Raw genomic sequence first — 22677 nt, 5'->3', positions numbered from 1 at the left:
GCTCCATCGCCTGGGTATTCTACCACTCAGCAACACAGAGCTGCCCTGGACTGATGCCAGATGCAAGCGACCACTGGGTTTTCCATGCCGTGATGGGCAACGACGGACTTTCCTTTTGCTGTGGGCATTTCTCATCGCAGCGTTCGTGTCGCTCATGTGTGCACTATCCAATCCCGCGCTCTGAAAAGAGAAATAAACCAGAAGCGGTGAGATCTTTCAGCTCAGCACTCGCCGCATCACTAAACCCTCCGTGAACGGTTCCCCGGGCTGTGGATGGAGCTTTGAAACTTTGACCCGCCGCTGTGCTGTAGCAGCCCCAAGACGAGGTTCTAGCCCGTTATCGCCAGGAATGAAACTTGCAACTCGAGTTCTGGAGAAAAGGTTACAATCCCCTCGTGAACTGCCCCGCCACCATCTTGAGCAACATACAAGAGGCCAAGCCACACAGAAAATGACCTATTTTGGACATTGCCGATGACACCCGGTCCAATCGAGCAACGCGCAGCTGCGACGATACGACGAAGAACGCCCAAGAAAAATTACCAAAAATGTCTGGACTTTGATTTCAGGTTGCTATTCTTTTCTTTCTCCCTTCCATTTCCGGCTTGTTCTTCTCAGGTGGTCTGCCTGAGCTGTGTCTGCCCCGTGGGCTGTGACTATCTGTCCTACCGTTACACTTCTAGCCCCTTGAACCTCGAGAATGAAACTTCTCGGGGAACAGTTCCCTGCCGCCGTTCAATGTCTCGTAACACCGACGAGTCACAATGGAGACAAAACAAGGCCCCAACCTTATTGCTTTGTGTAACCCCGCGTAGGTTGCGGGGCACAACAACATGGGTTCGTAGGTGCGTCCAAATGAAGCGAGCATCAACAAAATAGGTCCCGAGGGCAAACTGCAAAGAAACGAGACATCAAGGAGTTTCTCGATCTAGCCATACGATCGATCTGGGCAACGGGATTCGCCCATTCTGACCCAATGCGTCATCGGCATGCAACGGGGACGAGGCTGCCTGGCCTGCGACGTCGAGTCAACCCCAGGCAACTAGACACATGACCCGACATTTGGGGTTGAAACTGGGAAAACGTCAACGCCCGTCCTCACACTCCCTAGGTTTGGTACTGTACGTCAGTCAACATGCTGGGGCGGACGGAGTGGTGATTGTGGTCCAACAACATCAATTAGCTACCAACAAACGCCGCTTGTCTAGTTACAACCGTACACCACCATTCTCATGCTCAACCACCCCTATCTCCATTTCTCCCAGCGCGGCTCACAGAGCCTGGGTTCCCATCCATACTACCTGACCCTAAAGCTCAAAACGAAAAAGATGCTTTGTTTCGCCCCGCGGCGTTTGAAACTAACCTCTCCTCCTCCGATGGCTGAACCAAAGTGGATCTATCAATATTGTTGCGCTACTCCCAGAGCAGGAATTAAAATTTAGAAAACAGACCAATGTGGACACCTGCCACTTGGTGTCGTCGCACAAACAGAGCAAATGAAATGCAAGATGGCAGAAAAATGCGAGTCGAAATGAAATCTCCGTGACAGATACCAATAAAACACCCCAACCCACCAGCCTAGCCTCTAAACAAACAAGCAAGGAAACATGACAGTTCAAGTCTGCTAGACCATTCCAGTCGCCTGGATCTGTGTAGTCTCTGATAAACGCCTGGTATCTCAACCCATATGCAAAACTGTCCAGCCCGTGACCCGGGAACAACGAAGTGAAGCAGAGAGAATGTAAAAACATGGAGGGTATAACAAGCAAAACCTGGACCAAAACAAAAAGAAGCAGAACTCAACAGTGTACAATGCCCATATCCCCAATGCGTCCCAAACCCATGCCCAAACCCTGTCTATCCATCCAGAACGACAGGACCCAAAAAGAGAGCGTTTGACGTAACCAAGAGAAGCATGAGACGTAACGTGTGGTCGTGTGCGTTGCGCGTCATGTCGTGTCGTATCCCAGGCCGTTTCGTCTTGTTGTCGTCGTCATCGTCGAGATTGTCATCACTCATCAATCGGTCATACCCAACAAGCGGGCACGCCAAACCGGCCAATCTTCCCCCAAACATCCCCAGGCCGGGCGGCCTCATTCGAGATACCCCGCCCAAGTCCTCCGGGGCAGTCTTCGACAGAAGTGGCCCCTCCCAGCCTCACCGGCGGTATCTGCTAGAGCCGCTGCTGCTGCTCCCGCCGCTCCGGTGCGACCTCCCCGAGTGGTATCCCGAGTCCGGGTACTCTGCTTGGTAGTAGCTACTCCCGCCTTCCGAGCTCACCCCGTAGGTCGAGGAGTGCCGGCTGCAGGCGTAGCCCACCAGGATTGTTCTCCTCTCAATGCAGTGGCCTGGGCTGCCGTAGGCCACGCAACGATCGACGGCGTGTTGGTAGTAGAGGCAGCGGCATGCCGCGTACAGCTCGACCAGTTGGAAGCACATGGTGATGATGAACTCTAGACCGGGGTGGTTGTTTTTGTGGCGTGTCTAGGGCGCGGGGTGGCTGCCGGGTACCAGGGTATGATGTGTTGTTGTCTTGGATGTAGATGTGATCAAGCGAGCGGTGGTTGTGTGAGAGATCGAATATCAGACGCAGCCAAAGTTGGAATTTGAAGTGAAGATGTGAACCGAAGATGTGAATGTCTACCTGACGAGCAAGGAAGACGTGCAGAAAGACGACCGAGTCAGGCCTTGATATAGAAACGAACGACCAGGAGAACAAATGGAGACGTGTAAACGGGCACAGGCAGCACCGTCCTAGAAGCAACCTAGAATGGGGCAGAGTAACGCAGAGGCGTCCAGAACGAAGCAAAACAAGGTGAAGCGAACGTAAACCCGAACGACAAGACGAAAAATGAGTAATCAGGCACTAAGACCCGCTCAACGGAGGAAAAGATGGCTGTGATGTTCGACTCATCCTCCGTTCAGTCAACCCCGAGGCATCATGGCAGCCTTATAGCCCTAAAAACCGGGGGGCGCCCGGCAAGGCCTCGCGGCGTCATCAAGAGACTAAAGGCAACAGCGCGCACCAGCGCCGGGTACTGCTCACTGCAGGTGGTGGAGTACCCGAAGAGCTAAGCTTGAACCATGAGAGCGACAAGGTTCGAACGGCATGCGGGCTAATGCGAGACGGTGTGCGGTCCAAGGCGCAGGGCCCGATGTGGCGCTCGTCATGAACCATTTCAGTCAGGTACGCTGGCCGGTCTTGGGTTTGGTGATTCTCACCACCCGAACTTACAAGGCGCAGCGAGAGGCGGCGTGGGGGGGTGACGGAGAACCTAAGGGGGCGTGTGAGGAGGGGTGAGGTCCAAATTGGTGGGTCGCCCGCCGCCGCTTGGGATGCAACCACCTGTAACTCAACACCGAATTCATCTGCAGGCATTGCAGATCTTTTGCAGTGGGTGTATGCGCGTCCAAGGCAGTCGGTCCTACGCGTCCTAGACTTTTAGGTTCATCGTTGACGTCCTTGGACTTCGCAGGCGCGCACGGGGTGAATTGATCCGTCTCCAAGATCCATTGACCGCTGGAACGTTAGTGGGAGAAAAACCTAGGCGCGGGCGCAAACTGCACGGTTCGGCGGGAGCCGACAGGGGCGCCTGCGGTTCTGCCATACACGGAGCCGGTCCTAGAACAGGCGGCTGGGCAAATCCATTTCAAACCAAACCTGGAAACCTTCCAGACACATTCTCTCCGACAAACCAAAGGTGCTGACGATTAACTCCGAAGATTGAGCATTCTCAGACCAGATCCCGGCGTCTTGGCCGAAGGACAACGCAGTGCGACAACCCTGTCTGCCACGGCGTGACTAACTGTCAGAACAAGGTCGCAGTGGTCAAACTCGACCGAATCATGTGCTTCAAAGGTGTACGCAGCTTTCTGGGAAAACAAGCAATGCTGACATCTATGATGCATGCTTGAGACGGCGGTGGCCGCTCATACTTACCGAGACTTCTGCAGGCGGCGCCGTCGTTGATGGAGGGCGTGCAGTCCGCAGGCGATTGCAACGGCGGGGGCTACGTGCTACAACAGCAGACCGCAACGGTGGGAGCGATGTTGGGATTGGGGCTCGTGTGTCGGATCAATTCATCCACAGATACTGCTGCAGGCACCCAGGCGTTGTGGAAACGGAATTGCCGTGACACCACGCAGCCAGGTGGAGGGTCAAACGTGGTTCCGGTATTGCTCGTGAAAGTCGCCGATTTGGATGCTGGAGGGTTTCTTTCTCCTAGGTATTGCGCGTCCTGACTGAGAAGTTGGTCCGAGTACGCCCGCCAGACATTTCAAGGCTGCCTCTGGTGGTCTGTGACCTAACTCGGCCTGCGAGCCTTCCTCTTGGTTGATGTCTGCTCAAAACGCAAAGGTTAGCACGTAGTGCGGAATGGCCACTCAAACAGAGACCTGGCCGACGAGTTGGGCCATCGGAATGCAAACCGAGATGGCCCACGATCCGGCCAGCCTGGAAACATGTGTTTGTTTCAAGATCGTCGACAGCAAACGAAACAGACGCGAAACCATCAGAATCCGGAATTGGCGCCATCCATGCTGTTGATTGGATCGGCGTGGTTGGCTAGATCGGCAAGTCGCCGCACACATGAGCAGAGCATGAGAAGGCGGCCTCTGCTGACGACTGGGCTTAACGCCGGGCATCTCATCCGGATACCGCTTGAGCCTTGCATCGTCCGGGAATCGCATCGGAGGCCACGATTGGATGTCGTCCGGGTCCGGAAGAGCGTCCCTGGCCGGTCCGGACGTTAGTAGCAAGAGCCGGGCCAAGGGCCGTGGAAACGCACACGTGGGAGTTGCAAACCGCGGAGATGTGCAGCACCTTGCATCCTCATGCAGAATCCCCAACCGGAGGCATATGTTCATTCTGTTGGGGTTGCTGATTGCGAATGTTTCAATCCTTGACGTACCACGTCCAATCCCAGCGGCCTCACACGACGGCTGCAGCAAACCTGCCATGATCGCCAGTGGCTGCCCTCCTTGACCGTCCGCTTGGAACCCGGCTGCGATCTGGCCGATCGGCGGCAGGTAACGTAACATTCGGGTAATTTCCGGCCCGGTAATTACGCGGCCGGGCCCGGCACCGAGCCGGCGGTTGCGGAGCGGGAGAGGTCAGACGACAGCCCGCAAACCGCCTGCGGTCAGGCGAACCAGGGACACCTCATACCGGTATTCCATGCGATAGCGCGTCAGTCAAAGTGGTTTTTCCAAGTTTTCGATTTCTCAGTCCTGGTCCGACTGCGTATCGTGACGTCGATTCCAGGACTTGACTGACCTGCATGGAGTTGAGCCTTGCGCTCTGCCTCGCATGCCTCGTCTGCGAGAGGGGTGTCAGAATTTAGCGGTACCTTTCCGTAAACAACCTTAACCCGTTTTCCCCCAATCAAGTCGGTCTGTCATCCAGGACGGCCACCGATGTGTGGGGAGGTCAGGGACCTGCAGAATGTCTCGGGAGCGAGCCAATCGCCTAGACACGCCAATTGGACTGCCGTACAAAGTAGGCTGGCGGATGCTGTTGGGCCTGTGGAGTCAGGTCGGAGCACAGCCTCGCGATGCCTGATCTGGCCGATGACTCTGTGCACCCAGGGATCGAACGAACGAACATGTTAGCCTGTGCGGAAGGAATTGAAGCCGACTGCGTGTACGTACAGAGGATGATGGATACTTCGGAGAATCGTCGATGGTGGAGGGGTTGAGATCCAATGCCAACGATGTCAGGGACACAGAAGAAGAAAATGGAACATGGAAGATGCCCTTGGTCGGCAGTGACTGCCATAGACTCACACGGCGTGACTGGAATGCAGGCAGGTACAGCCTCGAGCAACTGACAGCCTCAGGCAGCAGTCCGAGATACCTACCAGGTCGTGCCTGCCACCGATCTCGATCATTGCCTTTACGTGTGTCCAACTTCCTGTGCTTGAGAAAGAACAACGTCTACTCCAGGAAGGACCGCTCTGTCCAGGCAGGCACCTTTGGCCAGAATCGCCAGGTGATCGCGCCTGGCTAACCAGGCAGCCAGTCATCCAAATCTCAACGAGAGAGAAAACGTCCGCCCGAGCAACCCCTCGAACTGACAGTCAGGGTTCAGGTTCCGGGTTGTGATTTTTCATCCGCCTTGACTACCTGAGACCTGCACGCTCAGCCTCGCAGTTTTTGGATCGTCGGTCACCAGATCACCTCTTCTCAATTGACTGCTGTGTTAGTCATGCTCCTATGCATCTCTTCGGACTTGACAACATATTCTTGGATCGTTCTACAACCTTCTCGCAGGTTCCCGCCTCTTGAATGGACTATTCTCATTGAGGGGGTGGAGGAAGTTGGACGCCCGATGATCTAGGTGGCATCGTAGAGGGTACGGAATCCAGCTCCATTTCGCCAGACCGAACGCTGAACAGGTGACCACTGTTCATATCCCCAAGCCCCCGATGTCACCGCAGACATACTAATTGATGTCGAAGGAGCACCCCCTTTTGGTCGCTCAGCTATCGCCTCGCGGGTCCGTCTTGTGTTACACGAGGTCGGCGCCTCGGACACATGCTGCAATTGTACCTGCGAAAGAGTCAATCTCCCATTGCAATTCTGCCCGGCTGATTGGGTTGTTCGGTGAGTCTACTCCCCATCCCCCGCGAACACTCTGCAGGATGATCGAGCCGTTTCCGTTTGAGATCCCTCCGATACGATGTGTTCGAGGAGGAAAAACAAGCTTGGTGGTTACATCTCAAGGGCACAACATTCGTATGCCTCGATTGTCAGGCAGGCTTCGCCATCACAACGCCCAACTTTAGTTCGGTGACAGTCTAGCTACAACAGCCACAGGCGCCGTGTGTGTTTCGGGTTGGACAAGCTGAAGAGTAAGGCTTGCTTTGCCGCCTGAAACCACGGGGTGGTATCGACCATATCGGCAATTACCGGCATGCCGTCACCTGTCTCCCGGTCTGACTGCTCTCTGTATTCGGGCACGGACCGAACACCCCGGGGTCGACAAGTTGGACCCCATCGATGTATCAGGTGCGTTGAACGAACTGCTGTGCCGCTACATCGCCAAAATAAGCTACTGACCAACCTCCGTTGCTGCCCCTTCCGTCTGTTGACGTCACAGGTAGGCGGGCTCCCACGGAACTCGTCCCGATCTGGCCGGAGCTCACATGAACGCTGACTCAATCGTTAGGCCAACCCGGAGTAGAACAGGGCGATACGCAACTCAGGACTTGACAAAGACAGAACCCGGTGGTATCCAACTCTCCGCCGTGTCCACCTCACCGGCACCTAAACGCTCTCCAACCACGCCGGTCTTCCGAGTGGAGATATCGGTACCCCTTGCCTCCATCCCCCACTCCACCAGCTGGCATGTGCCTCAGTTAGACTCAAAAATAACCTCTTACCAAGCGGGACGGGACGAAGATGATGGAAGACGCAACACACAAATCAGGTTCCGACTTCGGGGGCGAATCTCTTCGCCTCTTCCTCTCACAGACGCCTGATCGTGGCTTGGGAGACGAGAGTAATTTGGGGTCTGAGTGATGCCGCCCCGCAGGTCTAGAGGCAGGCCCTATGTATGGAAGTACGGGGCGTAAAAACCCGGCTGTCTTGTCACGAATGGACAACTTGTGAGCCAGTGGCATAGATAAGGTGGCAACATTAACAGGGAGTCAAGGGGGTGGTGATGGAGAGAGTGGGATAACTTCGATGACTCGGATCCTCCCCAGTGTCGCGTCTGCGACCTCTCGCTGGGTGTCGTTTACCACCGCCGCCATTTTTGGTCAGACCTCCGTCCAAGATTGAGAGATGCCTGGTTTAACCTGACAGTTGAGAAAGACCGTTTCTAGACGCCCTCTCAGAAACATCTTCTTGACAAGGTAAGGGAGAGGGCGCGCCCTAGGTCAGACAACGTTTGCGAAGATGTCCATCCTCGGACCTTGGTCATAAACTAGAGGGCTGCGCTTTTGCTGCCTTGTTTGTTTGCCTTGCTTTGTTCCGTTTGTCCGTCTGTCCTAACTTTCCCTCGAGGGGCAGATAGGGCGGAAAAAAATAAATAAAAAAAATCTTCATGCGTAGACAAATAATCCCACATTATCGAGCTAGTCGTAAAGCGCCGAAAACCCCTAGGCAATTCTATACCATCATTGTCACCTCACTTCATTATGACCTAAGCTCTTGTCCAGGTTCCCTACCTGACCCAGGCTAGGTCTGTACGTACCCTATTTACAAACATATCACACAGCAACAATAGCAGTAGTTACTCGGGACATCGTATATCAGGTAGCAAAAACTCAAGGGCTTACGTAGCTTAATTTTTTTGTCCCAGTTCCACCTACCTATACCTATTCCACTACCCCCATTCCATCCCATTCGCCTCCTCATGCATAACTCTTCCATGCCATGCCATGCCATGCCATACCATGCCTCATCCTCCCACCTATTCTATATTACTTAGCAGCAGTAGCAGCAGCAGCGGCGGCGACAAAAAACCAGACAGAAATAACACAAGAAAAAGACAAAAGAGAGAAACAACTAAAAAAAGAAAACAAGGCCTTTCATCATAACTCATACCCCTCCTTCCTTCCTTCACTCCTCCCTTTTCACTCGCTCCCTCTTTCCCACTTTTCCACACCCCTAGGTAGTCATTCCCCCTCCTCATTCCATCATTCTTTTGCTGTTTTGTCTCAAAAAAAAGCCCATCTAAGGAAAAGTAAAAAACCCCAATGACCTTAGGTTGGGAGGTAAAACCAGGGCTAATAGAACCGAAGAACCCTAAACAACCAACCAATCCCCCCCACACATAGGTATGTAAAAAAGAAGAAAAAAACAGGGTCTATATACCGCAAGAACAGCTCCAACCAGCCAACTACTCCCCTTGAACCCTTCATCATGCTCGCTTACAACCCTCATTCACACCAAACCTCTTCAAACAAACCAAAAACTCACCACTTGAACTTCACCCCTCAATCAACCCCGGGTCCTCCCCGACCCAGCCAACATGGCCGCGCTCGCCCCGGCCGCCGCCAACTCATTCCCTCCACTCCCCTGCTGCTGCCCCTGCTGCTTGCTAACCGCCGCGGCCAACCCGCCGCTGCTGCTCACCGTCCTGATGGTCGACGACCTCGGCAAGTTCGAGTTGCTCGCGCTGGTGATCAACCCCCCGACGGCTCCGTCTTTAGTAGAGATACTCCCGTTGCTCCCCGTCGGGATGTGCGACAAGCCCCCCGCAGCGTTCGTGCCGGCGCTGACCCGCCTGTTGACGCCGCCGACGCCGCCGCCCGGCCCCGAGGTGGCCAGGCCGTTGCTCGCCAGCGTTGTCGCGGTCATGCCCGACACGCGGCGGGCGGTGCCCGTGCCCGTGGACGAGTTGGACGTGATGGATTTGGACGACGAGTGGTGGTGGTGCGAGGCGTACGTCGGAGCGGTGGGATCGCGGCTTCGCAGGGACGCCGTGGTCGTCGTGGTGGCCGCGGGAGCGGTGGTGGTGGATTTCAGGGCGGCCGGGGCTGGAGGCTCGGGAAGGGGCCGCGGGTTGCCGAGGCTGTGGACGCGTTTGTTTGGCGATTGTTCGCGGTTGCTCGCCGAGGGCGGGTAGCGCGGCATGGGCATGGAGGACTTCTGGCCCGTGATGAACTCGTGGCGGATGGCCTCCTCGGGCTTCATTCTCCGGTCGGGATCCCAGCGCAGGCAGCGGGCGACGAAATCCAAAAAGGCCTCGTCGTCGCACTTGAGCACCTGCTGCAGCGTCTTGGAGGACGGCCTGCGTCGGCGGCCCTTGGACGAGACGGTCAGGCGGGGCTTGCCCATGCTGTCGAAGAACAGCTTCTTGCGCGTCGACTTTTCGATGAGGTGCTTTTCCGGAGGACCAAACACTTCCATGATGCACGCCAGCTGCTCCTGCTCGTTCTCGCCGGGGAAGATGGGCACGCCCGTGTACAGCTCGGCCAGGATGCAGCCGAGCGACCACATGTCGATGGGCAGGCCGTAGTTCATGCCCAGAATGACCTCGGGCGACCGGTAGAAGCGGGACTGGATGTACGTGTAGACCTTTTCGTGCTCGAAGCAGCTGGAGCCAAAATCGATCACCTTGATCTCGGTGTGCAGCGGATGTCGGAGCAGAATGTTTTCGGGCTTGAGATCGCAGTGGATCACCTTGTGCTGCTTGAGCAGGTTCAGCGAGCTGAGCATCTGCTTGGTGAACCGGCGGATCAGCCGGAGCGAGAAACCCCGGAACGCGTTGGCCTTGATGAACTCGTAGAGGTTCATGTCGAGAAGCTCGGTAGAGATGCACAGGTGGCCGCGGAAATAGAAGCTGTGCGTGAAGTTGACCATGCTGTGTTTGTTGTGGGGGTCCTGCTGGCCGTCAGCTACGTTCATATGTTTCCTCTCTCTCCTCGGAAGTACTCACCCATTCCCTCAGCTTCTGCAAGATATTCACCTCGACCAACGCCTGCTGGTGAAACCGCTTCTTGTTCCGGATGATTTTGACGGCGACCAACACGCCCGTCTTGTGGTCGATGCACCGCACGACCTGCCCGAAGCTGCCCTTGCCGAGCAGGTCGATAATCTCGTACCGATACGCCAGGTGGTCGCCCGGCACGATGGTGTAGTCGCCGCGCTCGTCGTCGTACCCAAAATTCGGCAGGTTCGACTCGGGATCGCCCACGACCTTCTGGGCGTTCTGGGTGCCGCAGAAATACACGTCCTTGTAGTCGACAATCTCGCCGCGCTCGTAGATGTTGAGAACCGCAATCCGGATGGCCTCCTGCGGGCTGACGCGCTCCTTGGGCGTCGCGCGTTTGCGGAGGGCGTCCAGCGTCCGTGCGGCCAGCTCCGTGTCCTTGCGGCGCAGCCCGAGCTTCTTCATCTCCTCCTCGGCGATCAGATCGTCCTTGTCGAGCTCGAGTGACCAGACGTCGGGGTTCCGGAGCGTCGTGGTCGAGTGCCGCGGTTTGAGGATGCGCTGCATGACTGACGAGTTTTGCGTCGTCGATGTCCGCTCGTTGACCGTGTTCAAGGACGACTCCCGCTTGGCGTGACCCGCTCCGTCGGCCCGCGCGCGCGACTCCTGGTTGACGGTGCTGTTGAGGCTCGAGGCCGAGCTCTTGCGCCGCCTCGACTCCAGGTAGCCTCCGCTCGACTTGACCGACGGCGAGGGGCTGGCGTTCTTGGTCTGCGGCACGGCGTGCACGGCGGCCGAGGCGGGGAGCCGCGGCGGTGGCATCGAGTCGTGCTTGACCGGTTTGTCCTCGCCCAGCGAGGCACCGCCGCTGCTGCTCTTGGCAGCGCCGCGCTTCCACGACAGGCTGAGCTTTCTCCGGAGCGAGCTCATCGAAGACGGCGTGGGCGGCTCCTCGGGGCTCGACTGTGGAGGCGGGGATTTCGGCGCTTTCGGGAGGGGAGGTTTTTGAGCGCGGGGACCCGACGGTTTCGCCGGAGGAGGCATCGTGGACTCTGCCGCGTCGAACGCCGCGTTGTAGTCGCCGCCCGTCTTGGACCGTTTCAGCGCCACCGCCTCGAAATGGCCGCCCTTGGGCAGCGACTGGCTCAGGAACGGCGACGGCGCGGTCCGCGGGACTGGCGTGTCCTTGGAGCCCGTGAACGAGTCGGACGAGCTGGCGGGCTCGGGCGGAGGCGGCGGCGGCGTCTCGCGGCGGAACCGGTGGACCGAGCTGCTGCTCCGGAGATGCTGCACGTCAGTGCGCTCCTCGGGCTTGGTCCGGAAGAAGCTGGTCTTGGACGCGGTCATGGGCGTCGTCGGGGTCTTGAGGAGATGCCTCGACGTCGGCGGCGGCGAAAGGTTCCGGTCGGACTGGTTTTGTTCCTGAAGGGCGGCGATCTTGGCGGCGGTCGGCGTGCTCAGCGGGCCCAGCTTGATCGGCGGCAGCCTCAGTGGCTGCAGCAGCTTCTTGGAGGGGGCCGTTTCGAGCGGCTTCGCATCCAGGTCGGGCTTCGACGAGTGGATCGACTTGCGATGGCTGGGCTTGCGGCGCAGCTTGGCGGGGCCCTCGGTGCTGCCGCCCGACGCGCCGCTGCGTATGCTGCTGGCATCGTTACCGGCGACGTTCGATTTCCGCTTGTCCAGCAGGGCGTCGGCGACGTGCGCGTCCTTGGGCGATTCGTACGCCTTGGGGATCGCGGGCACGGGCGGCACCTCTTCGGCCTCGTCGCCGACGGCCACGGTGTGGAGGGCCAGCGCCTTGGGGGCCGGCAGCCGCGACTGCGAGTTCCTGTGCGTGACGGTCGCGGTCGACGTGCGCACGGCGCTGTTGAAGCTGCCGTTGGAGGCGACCGACAGGCCCGAGCTATAGGATTTCCTGTTGTTGAGATCCGGTGTGGTGCGCGACGACGACGGGGTCGGGACCTTGCGGGGGAGCATGGACGGCGAACGCGAGGCGGAGCGGACCTCGGGCGGCGGGTTCGGCAGCAGGGGTGCCGCGGCCGTGGCCTGCGTGTGGTGCATGGACAGCCGCTTCAGCCGTCTCGTGTCGGTCGGGCTGATGGTCCTCGCGCCGAGACCCGTGACGTGCGGGAGCTGCGGAGCCCCGGGCATGACGGACAGGCGCTTCGACGCGGCCGCGGCCGCGGCCGTGACCTTGGAGGCCCTCGGCGAGCGGGGCAGGGCTGTCGACGCGGTGGCGGCTTGGTCGGGCGGGAGGGACACGCCGTTGGCGTCCGGAGCCAGCATGGACGACTGGCTGCCCCTCGGCGTCGGCTGGACCGACTTGGCCTTGGAAGACCGCGACGAGCTGCGGATGCGGAGGTAGTCGGTGACGCCTCGAGAGCCGCCGTCGACCGAAGTCCGGGTGACGGGCTCGACGGCCGAGCTCCTGTCAGTCAGGGACGCCACACTAGGACGACGCTTCCTTGGCTCCGACTCGCCGCTCAGCGCAACGTCGCCCAGGGACTTGCGGGGCGGCCGGGCCGTGGTGACGCTGGAGACGGGCGGATACTGGGTCTGGCGACGCGCACGCGCGGTGGTCGAGGCCGTAGGCGGGTTTAGGATGGTCGAGTTGCTCGGAGTGATGGACGAAACGCTCGACTGCCGGCTCGAGGTGCTGGGGCGGCGCAGAATGGACCCGGTGCGCGAGCGGGTGACGGCCGGTTGCACGGGGGCGTGGCCGGAGGCGGGGTTCCGCGTCATGTCGGCACGTTCCACGGCGTGGTTTTGTGACTCTAACTGGGCCAGGCGAAACTCGGCCGATGCCGACTCGAGGCTGCTCTGCAGGTCGTCGAAGCTGACCGAGGGGAGAAACTCGAGCGAGGCGGTCGAGTCGGTCACGTCGTCGGGGGGGCCATTTCGGGCGCCGAACGAGAAGAGCGAGTGGTTGTTAGAGGAGGATGCGCTCAGCATGGGAGCGTCGAGCGTGGCGGATCTCGAGGGAGCGATGGGGACGGGTTTGGTGGGACTGGATGTGCGCGACCTCCTGGGTAAAAAGGTCAGCGGAGTCTAAGAATTATTGACATTCATGCAAGGACCAAAACGCGGGCCCGCCAATGGTTTTGGCTTTACAAACCTGGGGGGAGACTGGTTTTCCCGACGGGGGCCAGCGGGAACGGGGCGCTCTCTGTTCATAGGGGACGACTCGAGTCAAAAGCGCGATGTAGGGCGGTGAGAAGACGGGCGGGTGTCGCGTGGTCGGGGCGACGAGGTGGGCTCAAGTTTCACGGGGGGGGCTGGAGTCGGAGCAGGCGAGCAGTCGAGCGGCGTCGACGTGCAGGAGCTCAGTCCGTCGGGGAGCTGAGAAGCGGGCAACAGCTAGCTCATTCCGGTGGCGCGATGGGCAATGGGTCGAGGAGCAAAAAGTGTGAGGGAGATGTTGTTTTGGAGACCAAGTCTTTGGTGAGAGAGAAAGCGACAGGGGATGGATTTGGCTTGCCGTGCGGGACTCGACTCGACGGGCAACCTGGAACGAAATGGCGCGTCGGCGGGTTCTGCAGAGCCGTGCCGACGGTGACGTGCAGTGTCCGGAGAGGGACTCTCGATCTGCACTGTCGGAGTCGCCAACAGCCTGGAATGACGGTGCTGTGCGTGGGGAGGTGAACTGGAGATGCAGAGAAGGAGGATTCTCTCAGGCCGGAGCCGGGTGCAGTCCAGTGCCGTGTCTCAACGGGGCTGCAGCTGGAGGGAGGTGTGTATGGTACGGTATGTTACATTGCATGACAGCCCGGGACGAGGGAAAACGGCGCCATGTTACGCTGCAGTACGTGACGTTTCACATGGACGGCCTGGTGGGGCGATGGAAAGGGGAACGTCCGCCAGGCCAATGGCTACAAAGCCATGCAGATGCTTCCATTCAGTTGCCGGGGACGACTCCTACTAAGGAATCGAACAATGGAGCCCGAGCAACAGCTGGAGGCTCGAGAAGGACGCCAGCACATGCATGCAGATTTTAGTCTTTCCTGGCAGTCAGGTACCGACAGTCTGTATGTAGCAGCTGGGCAGCTGGGCAACTGGACAGTATCACGTCAGTGTAGCAGTGTCAAATTGATGCATGTTTGGAGTCTACCGTTTCAAAACGCGCAATGTCCGACTAGGTCTGCACCAATTGGCGGCACAAGGACGCGTCTGCGGCGGCCCAGGGATAGGGATGGGAAATGATGGAAATGACAAATCCGTCTTGTGCTAGTGTATGTTTGCCCAGGCAACCTTGGGAATAACACTTCTGTTATAATGACAGGACAATCTGCGGTCCGCCGAGCAACGCTGGCTGCACCCCGTATTCCCCGTATTAGTCTGCCGGCATTCCCGACTGCAGCTAAATCAACCGGCAGGACGGACTCATCACGTTGTTCGGGAGGCTGCCGATTGCCCGGGAGTCGAAAATTGCCCGCATGATGGTGTGGTCTCGGGCATTGGGCATGTGGGCGATGGAGAGGGTCTGGAAATGACGGCGGTTTGACGCAGCCACATGAGATGACGGGACCTGGGTCACATCCAGAGTTACACGGTCCGGGCCGACATGTTTGAAATAATTCGGGAAACAAGCGTCTTGTAGTTTGAATAAGGTATCCAACCTAGGATGATGGTAAGGTGAGGTGAGGGTGGTCGAAGAATGGCTCCTGGGATCTGGATTCCGGTCGGCGCGCTGGCCACTGAACTGACGTCGGCGCCCCGCTGCGTTCATCACTTCCAACTTCAAAGTTGGCATGTGACACGGCGGCCAGCCTCAACCTCAAACCTCAACTCATCCTCTATGCCACACTTTTACACAGGGCCGACTTGACCATCTCAGCCCATCCATATACTCGGACAAGATAGTCTAATTCAAAATCACTAATCCAATATTCCTGATGCTAAAGTCCTCTTGATATCCACCACCCTGAGAGACATCCAAAATGCTGGATGACGACGGCTTCCTCGACTCGATCGAGGAGACTCCCTCCCAACCCGCCGACGACCACTCCGAGCCACAATCCGAACCCGAGCCCGACAGCTCTACCAAATCCACCCGCGGCAGCCTCCGAAGCGGCATCTTCCGCGCCGCCAACATCCAAGACAAACTCCTCGACAAGTATATGCCCCTCCCCTTTGACCCAACCAAGATCCCCCATCTAACCACCTCAGACTCGTCTCCCACCTCATCCCTGCCGACCACAATGTCCCCGCCACCACCCCCCTCTCCTCCGCCGAGGGCGACATCCCCCCCGTCTTCCCCGAGCGCCCCGGCTTCTCGGTGCCGCTCATGACCACCAACTTCCGGCGCTTCAACGCGCGCATCGGCGTCGTCTTCAAGTTCCAGGCCCGCGTGCTGCGCCTGCTCGCCTGGCGCCGCCCGACCCAGACCCTGTCGCTACTCGCCGTCTACACCTTCGTCTGCCTCGACCCGTACCTGCTGTTGGCGCTGCCGCTGGCGGTCGCGCTGTTTGGCGTTTTGGTCCCGTCGTTCGTGGCGCGCCACCCGGCCCCGACCCCGGACACAGGCGTGGACCGCCTGCGCGCCATGAGCTACAGCCCGCGGGGCCCGCCGCTCGCGCCGGCGCGGACGGTCAAGCCGACCAAAGAGCTGAGCCGGGATTTTTTCGCCAACCTGGGCCATTTGCAGAACGTCATGGAGGATTTCAGCGTGGCGCACGACGCCATCGTCGCCATGGTGGTGCCCAAGACGAACTTCTCCGACGAGGCGCTGTCGTCGGCCCTGTTTGTGGCCTTGTTCGTCGCGCTGCTGGTGATGCTCATCGCGGCGCATCTGCTGCCGCTGCGGTGGATCGCGCTGGCGGCGGGATGGGTCGGCGTGGGCATGAACCATCCGTGGGTGGTGCGGAGGATGCGGGAGTACGAGGCGAAGAAGTCGGAGTCGGAGCAGGGCAAAGATGGGAAGAAAAAGGACGGGGCGAACAACCCGCTCTCCACCCTCCTCCCTCTCCTCACCTCCGACATCCTCCTCGACTCCGCCCCGGAAACACGCGAAGTCGAAATCTTTGAGCTGCAGTACCGCCCTCCCCTCACCTCCTCCTCGTCCGATCCTCTCGACCCCGTCACCGACCCCTCCCAGCTCGCGGCCGGCGGCGAACCCATCGTCTTTGGCGAATGGGAGCCGTGGCTCTTCACGCCGACCCCGTACGACCCGCTGTCCGCGGACCGCCTGGCCGGGCGCCGCCCCCGCGGCACGCGCTTCTTCGAGGACGTGCTGCCGCCGAAAGGTTGGGAGTGGAGCGAGAAAAAGTGGGCGCTGGACCTGTGGAGCAGGGAGTGGGTGGAGGAGCGCATCATTACGGGGGTCGAGGTCGAGACGGAGGGGGAGAGGTGGGTGTATGATTTGTTGGTGCCGCCGCAGACGAGGAGCGGGGAGGACGGGAAAGGCATGACGACGAGCTGGGAGGAGGGGCAGGAGGGGTTGGGCATGATGGGCCGGAGGGGGTGTTGGAGGCGGAGGAGGTGGGTTAGGATGGTGAAGAGGAGAAAGGTGGCGGGGGGGTAGAGTATATTTTGCATATAAGTATAAAACTAGGTTGGTTTATTGTTTGTGTTGACCTTGATGTCCGAGTTTAGGATGTGTTTTGCCAGGCTTCCATTCTGGCACCTCAAAGGTAGGGCAGTCCAGCTTGAGGCATGATGTGTATCTCTGGTTCATGGGCCAGGAAACAAAGGGGACAGAATGACCAGATGGAACTCTGGATTTGAGCTGGCGAAAGAAGTCTAGTCGTCGAGGGATATGAGGTCTTTGAGGTGATCTCAACCCGAGGTTGTTTATGAAAGACGCCAGGACACTCAGCAAAAACCGTCCGCTTGCTATCGATACAGATTATTCAAGTACTTGCAGGCCGATGGTATCTCATCATCTCCGTCTCCCCAACCTTATTCATCCCAAAACACCCAGTCATGCAATCAAAAGCACTGCTAGACAGAAACAGGGTATCATAAGCACCTCAATCCTTAATCACCATCCTGTCCAAAATCTGATGCACCCCCTGGGCCTTGCCGCGCCCATCATCCACCTCGTCTGCCATCCTCCTCGCCCGGGCAATCAACACATCCAACACCTTCCTCGTGTACTCAAAGCTGCCCGTGCTCTCCATGTACGCGACCGCATACCTCTTGACCTCCTCGTTCTCCGTCTTTTGCCGCAGGATGTTCAACAGCTGCATGTCCCCCGGGTTGGAGCGGATCGAGTGGATCACGGGGAAGCTAAACTTGCCCTCGGTCAGGTCCTCGCACATGCCCTTGTTGGCCGTGTACTGGCTGTTGAACAGGTTGTGGTAGTCGTCGGCGATCTGGAAGATGAGCCCGATGATGTTGACCAGCGGCACGCAGTCCACCAGGCTGCGCGACTCGGCCTGCATCAGCTTGATGCCCAGCCGGAACAGGCCGCCCGTCTTGTTGCCCACCATCTCCAGGTAGTCGTCCTCGGTCGGGCACGTCAGCGTGTCGCGCCAGAAGAGGTCCATGCCCTGCCCGCGGTGCAGGTTGAGCAGCTCCTCGGTAAAGATCGACACGGCCTTGGGGTTCTTGAGCTTGAGCAGCTCCTGCAGCGCGCAAAAGTAGATGTAGTTGGACGAGTTGATGGTCTGCGGGATCCCGAAGATGCTGTGCGCCACCGGCAGTCCGCGGCGGAGCTGGCTGTAGTCTTCGACGTCGTCCACCAGCAGCGACGCCGTGTGCAGCATGCTAACGACGCGCGTGATGATTTCGAGCGACTCGGGCGGCACCTCGAGCCAGGCGTCGAAGGCGCGCACCAGCGCCGACCGGAAGTCCTTGCCCGGGTTGCCGTTGAGGTAGTCGTACGGTCCCGTCAGGATGCGGTCTTTTTCGTCGGACCACGGCCGGCGCGAGTGCAGGAACCAGTCCTCGGTGGCGAAGCGGTTGGGATCGGGCGGCGGGTTGGGCGGAGCGGACGACATGGCGGGCGGGAAGGTGGTGGTGCCGAGGGACGTTTTGCGGCTGCGCTGGCGTCGATGCGGGCTGTTGGAGGTATCTGTTACTGCTGCTGCTGCTGCTGCTGCTGCGGTCGAAGAATCTTTGTGGGAGGCGGTGCGGAGGAGGACGCCCGAGGCGAGGGCGTAGGTGCCCTGCGATGATGAAGTCCGCGGGGGGATGGAGGCGAAGGACGGCAAGGCTGTGCTGTTGGCGAGGGAACCTGAAGCAGGGGCGGGGGATTTCTGAGTCTCTTCGTGGGCCATGGCAGATCCGAATGCTAAGGTCTGGCGGTGGTCGGCGTCTTTTGCCGATGGTCGCCTGAAATGGCGCATGTGGAAGGTCGGAGCAAAGCGGCGATCTTCGCGAGTCCGGCTGCCGAAGGTCAGGAAGGTGGGTTTCCCGGTGGTTTGGTGGGGTCGCGTGTCGGCGGTCGAGGCAGGTGACGACATGGGCGGCGGCGTGGTCTTACAGGCACCCGATGCTGCTGGACTGGACTAGCACCCAACCGCAGTTAGCAACCCGAGGTATGTACGTCATCGCATGTGTCGGACAGGCTGGAGCTGCAAATGCAGCCAGTCTCTGTCCTGGAAAGCCATGGTCCTAGATGTTGTGAGACAGCAGATAGGACTGCGCAAGGCGAATTCGAGGCCTCATTCGAGGTTAGGGGATGGAAGAGGAGAATGCGGGGAACGGCGCTGGCGCGGGGGAACAGGCCGACCACGCGCTGCCCGACGGAACTGAACAAAAGGTCCGGACTTACGTATGTTTGGCCAAAAAGTGCAACGCTCGGCGAGTCCAGGTATGGGATAGACACAGCGTCGGACATGAGGGTTAGTAGGTTGACTTCTCAAGTTCTACCTGGCGCTACTTTTGTACACGCACGACATCCATGGATGGAGCTCAGGAGTTCAGGTTCTCCTGTCTGGGGCAGCCCTGACCGTGGTTGGGGTGCTCCAGTCCGTCTCCTCCCTGCGGCGATCCCAAGCATAGGGACTCCGTACTGGCCGGCAGCAAGCCACAGCAAACGGGCGAGCTACAGCATGCACTCGTGCATTGACCGACGTGGTTGATCCAGGGATAGCGCACCGATGGGATTTAGGACTTAGAAGACGAGTCTGTGGGCAAACGGAGTGAACGGGATGCCCATCCGTGAAGCTCTCGTCGGACAGAAAAGAGGCCATCTACAAGATCCTCTTTGACCCTTCTAGACGTCCATTAAGAATATTCTCGATGCCGAAGTTCCGAGACCCATCGGATGAAACAAGCGGTATGCGCATCCCCCGAATACCTCCTGGGATGAATGGCACCTTCGACTTAGCAGGCGTTTCACGGCCAAACAGACGGAACTCTCCCTTCTGTTGCACCCCGTTGATGCGCTTCTGCAGGGAGATGCAGTTTGGGCCCGGGGGTTGCAGCGGCCGCCCCACTTTCCGCTTCCTGCTGCCGACTGTGGAGCCAAGCTTATCTTATCGCCAGGCACATCTGCCGTTGCCGTGACAGCGGTTTGACTTGTGCCGGACCCAAACCGCCGACTCGGGTCCAAGCACAAGACGTTAGTCGCGCGCACTCGGCTTCATCCGAGTCGCTTGTGGAGTTTTTAGTTCTTGAGCGTCTCGCCAGGATGGCCTTGGGTATTGTGTATTTGTTCCGCCGGCCATTCAGCCCATGATAATCCCCGGACAATAGCTTTAGTAGTCCATTGTTTTTTTTTCTTCTTTAGACCGTCTGATCCGCAAGGACCGCCCATTCCCCGTCGCCACGAACCCCTCTCCCACCGTCCCCGACCATCACCGACCATATACTCCTCGATTATTCCCGAAATCAGTCACGACAAGCCCGGCGTTTACAATTGACTGTCCACCATGGAAACCCTCCTCTCCCTCGCCTTCGACAACCTGTCGTCCTTTGACGGCGCAAAGATCAAAAAGGGCCTCAAGCAGGTCGAGGGTCTTCTCGCGCAAATCTGCCTCTCCGGCCCGAGCAATAGCAACCCGCGGGCGGCCCGCGACCAACAGCCCGCCCGAAAAGGACTCGCCGACCTGTCCGGCGATCCGGCCTTCCGCGAGTTTTTCAAGTTGCAAGAAGGCTTCGAGTGGAATATTGCCCAGCGCCTGCTCACGACGCTCGACTGGCTCGTCGTCCGCGGCGGCGATGGGCAGTACGATATGCTGATCGTTCACACGCTGGACCTGATCCAGGGGGTGTTGCTGTTGCACCCGCCCAGCAAGGCGCTGTTCTCGCGCAGCGTCTACATGAACGTACTTTTTTGTCTCCCCTGTCCTGTGATCGACCGCGCGCTAATTGCTTGAGCAGCTCCTTCTCGACCTTCTCGAACCCATCAACTGCCCCGCGATCCAGTCCGCCACAGTTATTACGTTGGTCGTCGCGCTCAACGGCCACCCGCGCAACACGCGTGTGTTTGAGCAGCTCGACGGCCTGCTGACCGTCACGTCGCTCTTCAAGAGCCGCGACACGGGCCGCGATGTCAAGTTCCGGCTGACCGAGTTTTTGTACTTTTACCTGACGCCCGAAGCGCCCGTCGGTCTTCCTCGCGACAAGCACCAGCGCAGCCCGAGCAAGTCTGCGCGGGACGCGGAGGCGAGGGACGAGATGGGAGCGGACGGGCTGACGCTGTCGGTGGAGGACAAGAAGAGGTTGCTGGATAGGTATCTGCCGGGGGTGGTGGATGAGCTGTTGAAGGATTTGGATACGTATAAGCCGTTTGGGGGGGTGTTGAGTTGAGGGTGTAGAGGGGATTTGTTGGGGGTTTTCTTGCGACAGGATGGAGGCGGGCTTTCGTTTCCTGACGGCGTGATATTTACGGGATGGGCGTCGGTGTTTCAGCCATGGATTTACTGTTGGTGATGCATAGGGGCGGCGTTCTGGGTTTCTTTACTCGAGCAGATACCAGCATGGACGAGAAGGGTTGCTAATCTGATACCTACCTGAGGCTCATCTGAGTTTTGTCAATGTGACCTGAGGGGAATCTATTCAGACCCCGAATCGGCATCCTCATGAAAGAAAGGGAGTGAGCATCTCGTGCCTGTGTTGCCTTCAACCCTAACCCTGTCGTCAGTGTCACCCCTCCATTCCCCTCCATCTCGGCTTTCATCATCTGGCATGTGTCGACGTTTCACCCCTCATAAGCTCCAGCTCTTAACCCGCCGTCGCTCGCTTTCGCCAATTCTTTGCTCCCGGACTAGCTAATCGACATCCCGCCATCTCCAACCAGCCGCTGATCAACCATGTCCGACACGGACCTAGCAACCCGCGCTCCCGAGAACGACGCCGCCGCAGCGTCTTCCCACGGCCCCGGCCTGGGCGAGCATTGCGTCTCGGACCGCCCAACCCCCGCCGGCCAGGCGTCCACGGGCGAGATCACCAAGCTCAACGATGTCGATGTCCGTTTCGTCCCTCCAGCCCACCTGTCTCCAGCATTCAAGCTGACTTCTACCCACCCAGGTCTACATCTCCAAACCTCCCGACTACCCACACACGCCCGCGCGCCTGCTGCTCCTCCTCACCGGCGGCACCGGCCTGTACTCGGTCAACAACCAGATCCAAGCCGACCGCTTCGCCAGCGCGGGCTATCTCGTCGTCATGCCCGACCTGTTCGACGGCGATCCGGCGCCCAACAGCCGCGCGGCCGCCGAGATCGTGGCCGAGGCCAACTCCGGGTCGCTGCTGGACGTGTTCAAAGTCAAAGCCGCCGAGGCCGCCAAGAGTTTCCTGATCGACATGTGGCTGGCGAGACACACCGAGGAGAAGGTGCTGCCGATTCTGCACAAGGTGCTCGAGGGCGCGCGGGACGAGTTTGCCGACGCGGTGGCGCACGGTGGAGGCGTGTATGCCGTCGGGTACTGCTTCGGCGCGCGGTACGTGTTGCTGTTGGCGGCGGAGAGGCCGGGGAAGAATGCGAGTGGTGGTGGTGGTGGTCAGGACGAGGAGGCGAACCAGCCCCAGACGGACGGGCCGCATATCAAGGCGGGGGCGCTCGCGCACGCCACGCTGGTGTCGAGGAATGATTTCGTCGGGCTCAAGGCGCCGCTGAGCGTGGTTTGCGTCGAGGACGATCCGCTGTTCCCGGACGAGGTCAGGGTGGCGGGCGAGGATTATATGAATGAACATGGTGTCGAGCACGAGGTGCAGGTGTATCCTGGGGTGCCGCATGGTGAGTCCATTTTTCGTCGGACCTTTTTCTTATGCTGACCAAGTTCAGGCTTCGCGGTTGTCGGCGAGTACCAGGAGGCCCATATCAAGGAGGCACAGGCGACGGCTTTTGAGCAAATGTTGAAATGGATCAACGAGCACTGAATGATACAAGCATTCTCGGCGTTATG

General features: G+C 59.0%; 8 protein-coding genes across 8 annotated transcripts; 4 read left to right on the top strand and 4 right to left on the bottom strand.

The window, feature by feature from the left end:
- Positions 1 to 2157: 2157 nt before the first annotated feature.
- On the bottom strand, positions 2158 to 2439 carry VTJ04DRAFT_9974 (uncharacterized protein; the record flags this gene model as incomplete). Its single annotated transcript, XM_069368579.1, has 1 exon — positions 2158 to 2439. One exon carries the CDS (start codon positions 2437 to 2439, stop codon positions 2158 to 2160), a length of 282 nt encoding a protein of 93 aa, XP_069214709.1.
- Positions 2440 to 4511: 2072 nt separating this feature from the next.
- VTJ04DRAFT_9973 (uncharacterized protein) lies at positions 4512 to 4959 on the bottom strand (the record flags this gene model as incomplete). The annotated part of the gene is made up of 2 exons (XM_069368578.1): positions 4512 to 4732; positions 4911 to 4959. 2 exons carry the CDS (start codon positions 4957 to 4959, stop codon positions 4512 to 4514), a joined length of 270 nt encoding a protein of 89 aa, XP_069214708.1.
- Positions 4960 to 8379: 3420 nt separating this feature from the next.
- On the top strand, positions 8380 to 8783 carry VTJ04DRAFT_9972 (uncharacterized protein; the record flags this gene model as incomplete). Its single annotated transcript, XM_069368577.1, has 2 exons — positions 8380 to 8617; positions 8713 to 8783. The coding sequence occupies 2 exons, from the start codon at positions 8380 to 8382 to the stop codon at positions 8781 to 8783; spliced, it is 309 nt and encodes a 102-aa protein (XP_069214707.1).
- Positions 8784 to 8946: 163 nt separating this feature from the next.
- VTJ04DRAFT_9971 (uncharacterized protein) lies at positions 8947 to 13555 on the bottom strand (the record flags this gene model as incomplete). Its single annotated transcript, XM_069368576.1, has 3 exons — positions 8947 to 10332; positions 10388 to 13406; positions 13497 to 13555. The coding sequence occupies 3 exons, from the start codon at positions 13553 to 13555 to the stop codon at positions 8947 to 8949; spliced, it is 4464 nt and encodes a 1487-aa protein (XP_069214706.1).
- A 1763-nt stretch (positions 13556 to 15318) lies between these two features.
- Positions 15319 to 16901, top strand: VTJ04DRAFT_9970 (uncharacterized protein; the record flags this gene model as incomplete). Its single annotated transcript, XM_069368575.1, has 2 exons — positions 15319 to 15494; positions 15548 to 16901. 2 exons carry the CDS (start codon positions 15319 to 15321, stop codon positions 16899 to 16901), a joined length of 1530 nt encoding a protein of 509 aa, XP_069214705.1.
- Positions 16902 to 17349: 448 nt separating this feature from the next.
- On the bottom strand, positions 17350 to 18786 carry VTJ04DRAFT_9969 (uncharacterized protein; the record flags this gene model as incomplete). Its single annotated transcript, XM_069368573.1, has 1 exon — positions 17350 to 18786. The coding sequence occupies one exon, from the start codon at positions 18784 to 18786 to the stop codon at positions 17350 to 17352; it is 1437 nt and encodes a 478-aa protein (XP_069214704.1).
- A 1413-nt stretch (positions 18787 to 20199) lies between these two features.
- Positions 20200 to 21079, top strand: VTJ04DRAFT_9968 (uncharacterized protein; the record flags this gene model as incomplete). The annotated part of the gene is made up of 2 exons (XM_069368572.1): positions 20200 to 20595; positions 20651 to 21079. The coding sequence occupies 2 exons, from the start codon at positions 20200 to 20202 to the stop codon at positions 21077 to 21079; spliced, it is 825 nt and encodes a 274-aa protein (XP_069214703.1).
- Positions 21080 to 21582: 503 nt separating this feature from the next.
- On the top strand, positions 21583 to 22651 carry VTJ04DRAFT_9967 (uncharacterized protein; the record flags this gene model as incomplete). The annotated part of the gene is made up of 3 exons (XM_069368571.1): positions 21583 to 21738; positions 21800 to 22508; positions 22557 to 22651. 3 exons carry the CDS (start codon positions 21583 to 21585, stop codon positions 22649 to 22651), a joined length of 960 nt encoding a protein of 319 aa, XP_069214702.1.
- Between the last annotated feature and the right edge of the window lie 26 nt (positions 22652 to 22677).

Source organism: Mycothermus thermophilus (assembly GCF_041956435.1).
Source record: "Mycothermus thermophilus strain CBS 625.91 unplaced genomic scaffold VTJ04scaffold_7, whole genome shotgun sequence".
NCBI classification, from domain to species: Eukaryota; Fungi; Ascomycota; class Sordariomycetes; order Sordariales; family Chaetomiaceae; genus Mycothermus; species Mycothermus thermophilus.
This window is presented reverse-complemented; position numbering and strand designations above follow the sequence as displayed.